Source organism: Lolium rigidum, chromosome 7 (assembly GCF_022539505.1).
Source record: "Lolium rigidum isolate FL_2022 chromosome 7, APGP_CSIRO_Lrig_0.1, whole genome shotgun sequence".
In the NCBI taxonomy this organism is placed as follows: Eukaryota; Viridiplantae; Streptophyta; class Magnoliopsida; order Poales; family Poaceae; genus Lolium; species Lolium rigidum.
In genome coordinates this window covers 244,664,195-244,671,045 of record NC_061514.1, presented here as the reverse complement: position 1 = coordinate 244,671,045, position 6,851 = coordinate 244,664,195, and the positions used below count along the sequence as shown (strand labels likewise).

The window sequence follows — 6,851 nt, the reverse complement described above, 5'->3', positions numbered from 1 at the left end:
AGGCTCGGGATGGGAGGTGTCGTAGGTTCATCCACAAGTTCGTACATGGGGATCACTCTACATATGGTATTTGAGGCAGAGGAGGAAGAAAAGAAGAGGGACATACACCATGTAAGGACGATTGAGACATTTTGAGAGGACGAAACACAAACCTTTTTGCGGAAGAAAAAGAGGCGCTAGATATATAGGTGGTTGTTTCTATAGTAAGGAGAACTTGAAACCATGTGGTCGGCCCACCCGACGACTGGGTCATACATATGGTTTCACATCTCCATAGAGTATCTATATTGATTATAGTATACCACCGCCCCAACTAATAAGTCGCACAATCTTCTCACGGTGAAGCTTTGAAAACAAAACTGGGCTACAATATGTGAGTTGTGTAAGATTGACAACGTTGGATTTGTAATTAAAAACAATTTCCAATGATGCCAATTTTGTGTCAAACAACTTTTGTATACTTGAACAAGTTATTGGTCAAATACAATCTTGAAAATATAGTGCACCTTATTCATATAAACAAATGTATTATATCTACCAGAAAGTGAGGAGAGATACATAGTTGGATTCAAGCAAAACAGAAAGTTATGTAGATGGAGAACAATGAATGTTGTTCAATCTCAAGGATTTTTATATAATATTGGCTAGTGAACTGTTTGCTAAAATTACAAGAATTTCAGAAGTTTAGCATGATGGAATTCGATTTCAAATTATGCTGATTTTACACGTTCAACTCTTCTTTGTAAGACGAACCGGCGAGAGCTTTTTAGAGTTGTTTATGCAATACAACTAGAACCCGAGGGGTTCGGCAATATTCCCCACAGGAAAAGTCCTGATAAATACCCGTGACACGGCACCCACCATCAAACCCTACCCCGCGACTTCCTTCCGGTTGCTTCCGCCGAGCGACTTCCGATCCCCCCTCGATTCCGGTAGCCGGATCACTTCGATCAATCTCGTCGCCGCCTGCGCCCTTCCGTCGGTGAGCCCCTTTATCTTTTTTCCCCAAAAGAGACGGCCAGATTCCGGCGAATTTGGGGTTCTTATCGCGTTCGTCATCTGCTCTGTTTTTTTTTAGTGATGGTCGATTTGATCGGTAGGTTGTTTCGATCTATTGCAGGTTGGAGATGGCCAAGACTTCCTTCAAGCTCGAGCACCCCCTGGGTTTGTTTCTTCTCTCTTAACTCTGCCCCTCCTAATTCCTCGCAATTTAGGATCTATTCTGTTGTTTGTGCCCTGATGGATGGCTTTTGGTTGGAAACTTGAAGACGAGTTCTACTGAACCTAGTGTAGCCTTCTTTCACGCGATGTTTGATAATCTGACTCTAGAGTATTAATTGTAGATTGTTGAGGCAACAGGCTTATCTGTAGATTCTCAATGCTTTGTTTTTTTTTGGGTTCTCTGCGTTTGTGGGCGGGTGGTTATTGCTTGTATTGTTGTCCGTGTGATTCAGATCGGCATTGCATTGGGGTTTTACTTTAGAATAGGACTTGTAGATTAATATTACAGTTGGTATTTGTCGCTTGCTTCAGCATATTGCTTGAAATCAATATGAAGCCTAAGTCCATCAATTCAGTAGGGTCTGAACTTGCGATCGAGTTGTAGTCATTAATCTCTTGCTTGAAATTCATTTGCAGTAGAATTTAGTTTTGATGGATTATATTCGATTTATGCATTGGACTTTTTCCTGCATTGGATTCGCAAGGTTGTTTTCTTCAATAATCATTCATATGTCTGTAGAATTATTGTTTGGTCAGTGTGTAAACCTGCTGTGTTTTCATTTGTGTCATTGAGCCTAAAACATGTACAGAGGTTGTTTGGGTTCTCCTATGGGCTCAGATGATATTTTCTTCTGTTACTCTTGTAGCCTGAAGGTACAATGCGTAATGTTTCTGCACTGTCTGATACATTTGTCATGTAGCCTCAAAAATAGGTTGCTCTGCTTTCTTGTACCTGTAGATAATATCATCTATTCCTATACTCCATTAAAAGCTCTAATGAAAACTATTGTTAAGTATATGTTTTTTTCCATTGCTTGTTCTCCTATTCGCATCTTATGAGATTAAATTGCAAATTTTACAGAAAGGAGGCAAGCTGAATCTGCCAGGATCCGTGAGAAGTACTCTGACAGGATTCCTGTAATATATCTCTGGACTTGTATATTTTACATGTACAGATCATCCACGTGCATGTCACTTAATTGAGTTATGTGATAATTTCAGGTGATCGTTGAGAAGGCTGATAAGTCTGATGTCCCAGAAATCGATAAGAAGAAGTAAGCTAATATTCTTCATCAGTCCTTCATTGTGGTTTTATTATTTCCCAGGTTTAGCTTATCCTTTTCTGTACATGCTCATATTTATTCCCTGATGTATTGTATTTCCATGACAATTTGTTAGTCTGGGTGCTTGGCATCTTAGTGATATTCTTAACTAACATTCTTTTGCATATGCTTGTTGACTATTTTACATACAAAATCAAGTTAATTCTTCTGCTGTTAATTAAACTTAAGACTTCAAACCTTATTCTAATAAGTATTGTCTGTTGTTCCTTCATGCTAGGAATCTGTATTGATCTCTTGCTTATCATTGTTCCTGGTGCAGGTACCTTGTCCCTGCTGACCTAACTGTTGGTCAGTTTGTCTATGTGGTGCGGAAGAGGATCAAGCTGAGCCCAGAAAAGGCCATCTTTGTCTTCGTGAATCAAAGTTTGCCACCAACTGGTAATAGTTCATAACATATTAACCATTCGTCATTGGTCATATGATGCCTTCATCTCATGATATATCAATGGTATTTCTGTTGCAGCTTCGCTGATGTCTGCGATCTATGAAGAGAACAAGGACGAGGATGGCTTCCTGTACATGACTTACAGTGGCGAGAACACGTTCGGCTCTGCCTAATGCATCTGAACTGCCACTGTAAATAAAAGGAGGAGATCAGGCTGTCGTCATCTTCCCCTATGTACATGCTTCATCTCTAGTATGCTGCTGGATTGCTGCCATCGTTTAATGCGTCTTTATGTGTTCGGTATCCTACTATTATCTGAAAGTCTGAATGGCCTGTAAAACCCATATACTACGGTTTCCTATTATTCCTAAAGGGTCGAAGGATTTCCTATTCATGCTTATGCGTCGTCTGGTTTGTGATTGCCATAATCCTTTGTGATTATTTTTAATTGCATTTTGTCTGAGATAATGTTTAAACAGTGCCTTGTTTAATCGATTGATTCCCAATGCTTTATAGGTGCTCGTCATTGACAAAATTTGGTAGATGTCATTTTGCTGTTGCCTTTTGCATAGTTTTTTTGTTGAACCCTATTATTGTTTGGCTAGTGTATGCCTGCTGTAATTTTATTTGTGACCGACCCAAATGGTATAAACCTGTGTACGTCACGTTAGCCTGCTTCAGTTGGCCCTGTGATCAATTACGGTTGCAACCTGCTTCATTTTGCTGGTCCCATGTGCGAACTCTCGGGATCAATTACAGCTACAGCTGACAGACTGCTGCATAACGTGCGGTGCCCTGGAATAATAAAAAGTGGTGTATACACTTTTAATCCCACATCCTGCAAAGCCGGGTGCAAATTAGTCCGATTAGTCTCATAACTTGCAACCAGCGTGTAGTTTAGTTCATTTGAATTGGTTAACATGTTGTGAGAGGCAGACAACGCACATTTGCAGAAAGGTCTAGAAAGAATCCTGGCTCGTCCCACGCGTTGGTCAAAATCGTTTCTACTAAAGAGGGGAACGGGATAGCGGCAACCCTAAGAGAGAACGGCGATGTGGCGGTGGCGACAACATGATGGCGGAGCAGAGCGAAGGCTCGATGGAGAGCACTGGGTGTTCTCCTGAACCTGCTCGTCGAGGCCCGCGGTGGAGGGGCAGGTCCGTGGTCCTTACTTCTGCTCACGGTGGAGGGCGGCAGTAGGAGGCCGCAAGGATGGCTGCGCAAGAGGAGGCAGAGAGGATGGCGGCGCAGGAGAGGAATGAGAATCTCTATGATAAGGTGATGCTCCTCCACTACATTCTCATGTCGGAGGATAAGATGCGGATGGCAGAGCCGATAGGCTGGCGGCCGCTCCTTCCCACCAACATGAGCCTGAAGATGCAAGTTTGCATCCTCTAGGGCAGGGTCGACGCGATGAATGGGTTGCTGTCCGCACCAGCGTCCTCACTGCCAAACCCGTGTCGCGGCGTCGCCGTCGGCACCACCACAGTAAGGCGTGTAGCCTATGTCTGCATTTTTTTAGTTGTCTGTCTAAAACTGTTTAAATTAAGTTTGATTGAAATTGCCTTAAATTGAAATGCTTTTCACAGAAGAAGGGAGAGCATGGAGAAGATGGAGAAGTGGAGCTAGAAGAAGATGCACAATTACAGAGAAGGGAGAGCATGAACAAGTGGTAGTAATTCAGAGAGCAAGTAGAAGTAAAGTGTAGGTCTAGGTAGGTTGTTTGGTCAATGCTTTAGCAAACAAGTTTGATGTATGATGTATGTTTCCTCTGTAATGTTTGCATCATAAATAAAAGTGGCATCTTCTTGTAGTGTGTTGAATTTCAAATAAATGAAAGAAGCTTCTTCTTATCCTCTATCTTGTGTAGTAATGTATGTGTCATCTGTGTTAATTCAAATTCAATGATCAGAAGAAAAATGAGAAGAATGAGAGCAATAAGGAAGAGAATTAGCATGAGATCAAAAAAGAAGAGAATAAGGATGAGAAGAAGAAGTGGAGAAGAACCAGAGTAGTAGAAGTAGATTGAGCAATGCAAAGTAAAAGAAGAATTAGACAAGAACCAAAGACGTAAAAGAATGACAGCAGCAAGGAAGAGAATGAGGATAACAAGAAGAAGTACAAGTAGAATAAAGGCAGAGAACAAGAAGTGTATAAAAACCAGAGAAGTAGAAGTAGAGTGAGCATGGTAGAAGTAGAATCACCACGGAAGTAGAAGTACAATGGAGCCAGAGAAATGCAAGAAGAATTGGAGAAGAACCAAAGAAATAGAAGTGAAAGTGCAATATCAGGACAAGAAGAAGTAGTACGAAAGAACCAAAAAAAGTAAACAATGATAGAAAAGAGGAAGTAGAATGATAAATTTAAATATTTGTTATACTGAAATAGAAACTCAATATTGTCATTTAACCACAATAAAAATAGTATATCTGCAATGTATAAAGTTGAAATTGTGTAACATCTTGAATATGAATTTGAAACAAAAGAAGGTTGCATCATTGCAGCATGATGTAAATAGCTACATGTGCATCATCTTGTAAGACTGCATCAAGATTTAAATCTGGGATCTCAGTAACTGTTCTTTGCTCTTCATCACCAAATAGGACATGATGAAAACTGCCAGGACCTGTCTTGCATGATTTTCTTCTTGCTTTTCTTCCTCTCCCAAGATCTTTAGCCTCAGGAACACTGCTGGTACATTCCTCTAGTGTAGCATTCTTGCCTTGTCTTTCCTTCCCATTTCCTCTCCCTCTATTGTTGCTTCCTTGCTCAGATATAATTTCATGCATTTACTTTAAATGGGGCATGTATAGTTTTAATTTGTTTCTTTGCAGGCAACTTTTGGGCCCTTATTGGCGCTTCTATTTTTACAACATCCACTCTATTTTGTTTTTTTATGCAACTATTGCATCGCTGCTAGAAGTAAATGGTAGCGGTGTCATCTAAATGTTAAAAGTCAACTTGTTTGCTGTTAATCACCTCAAATAGACATCACAACCACAAGAATATGTTACCATCTTTCTTCTCACTCTTGTCCCCTCTTTCTTCACTCGTACCCACCCGGTCTGGCATTGCTAAATATCATAAATGAACATACTTCCTTCATCCTCAAATAAGTAGTTTCAAAATAAACTGATATCATATCATATATGTTACTATCTCTTTCTCATGAAACTTTTCGAAGATTTGATTAAATTCATATGTATCTATATACTAAATAGTGTTAGATACATTCAAATTTTAACAAACGTAGGACAACTTTCATTGGATGGAGGGAGTACTAATCTTTTGTATAAGTTTGGTCAAATTGTAATAAAAGTACACTTATATGAGGATGGAGGGAGTACTATTTTTTACCTTTTTTTAAGAGCTTATTTGGAGGGAGTGCTATTTTTTACCGATATGGAGGGAGTACTATTTTTTACTCCCATGGTAATGCAAACCACGGAAAATACTTTTGTACTTACACGCATAGGTGGGGATGTTTCCATCACCGTCCGCTTTGCTTTGAGATTTGGATAAAAGGAGAAGAGAGAGCTACTTTTTCCTCTACCATACTGAAAATCTCTAGGGATAAATCAATGGTGATGGAAACACCCACATCCATACGCATATGTGTGTAAAGAAACCATTATGGGCAAGCCACCTTTTTCCTAACCCCTTGTCCTCTTCCTCATACCACGGCTCACAATATATCTTTACTGCAATTGGACAAATGCTCATGTCGTGTCGTTTTGCTCTTATACGTGTTTATATCTCTATTGCCACTACGTATATCAAAGTTGCAAAATTGAGAAATTTTAAGCCATATAATTCTTCATATATGCACCCGTTTGATAAAATATCCAAGTGTCCTCTCGTTGTTGACGATTCCTCTGTGTGTGACTCTTTGTAGCATATACTAATACACATCCACTTGTTCTTCGAACAAAAGGTTCATCATTGCAGACAATTTAAAGAGCTTCACAATGCAGACTATCCAGTCGAGTACATTGCTAATCTCATATTTATATAAATATCCGTGTGTTGCTAAGAAATAAAAAATACACAAAGTCAAAAATTAATCTGGGAGAGAAAAACAATTATCCCATAGTTTGAGTTTCATAAACTATTTTAATAAA

General features: G+C 39.6%; 1 protein-coding gene across 1 annotated transcript; it reads left to right on the top strand.

Annotated features, from left to right (window-relative positions):
* Positions 1-847: 847 nt before the first annotated feature.
* On the top strand, positions 848-3,243 carry LOC124674864 (autophagy-related protein 8A). The gene is made up of 6 exons (XM_047210917.1): positions 848-982; positions 1,121-1,164; positions 2,084-2,139; positions 2,224-2,276; positions 2,605-2,723; positions 2,809-3,243. The coding sequence occupies exons 2-6, from the start codon at positions 1,128-1,130 to the stop codon at positions 2,901-2,903; spliced, it is 360 nt and encodes a 119-aa protein (XP_047066873.1). The 5' UTR covers positions 848-982; positions 1,121-1,127; the 3' UTR covers positions 2,904-3,243.
* The last annotated feature ends 3,608 nt before the right edge of the window (positions 3,244-6,851 follow it).

Excerpts from the sequence above, each read along its gene's own strand:
- LOC124674864 (XM_047210917.1), top strand. The coding sequence starts at position 1,128 with ATGGCCAAGACTTCCTTCAAGCTCGAGCACCCCCTGG. Across the intron at positions 1,165-2,083 it reads CAAGCTCGAGCACCCCCTGG|AAAGGAGGCAAGCTGAATCT; the intron begins GTTTGTTTCTTC and ends CAAATTTTACAG. Across the intron at positions 2,140-2,223 it reads AGTACTCTGACAGGATTCCT|GTGATCGTTGAGAAGGCTGA; the intron begins GTAATATATCTC and ends TGATAATTTCAG.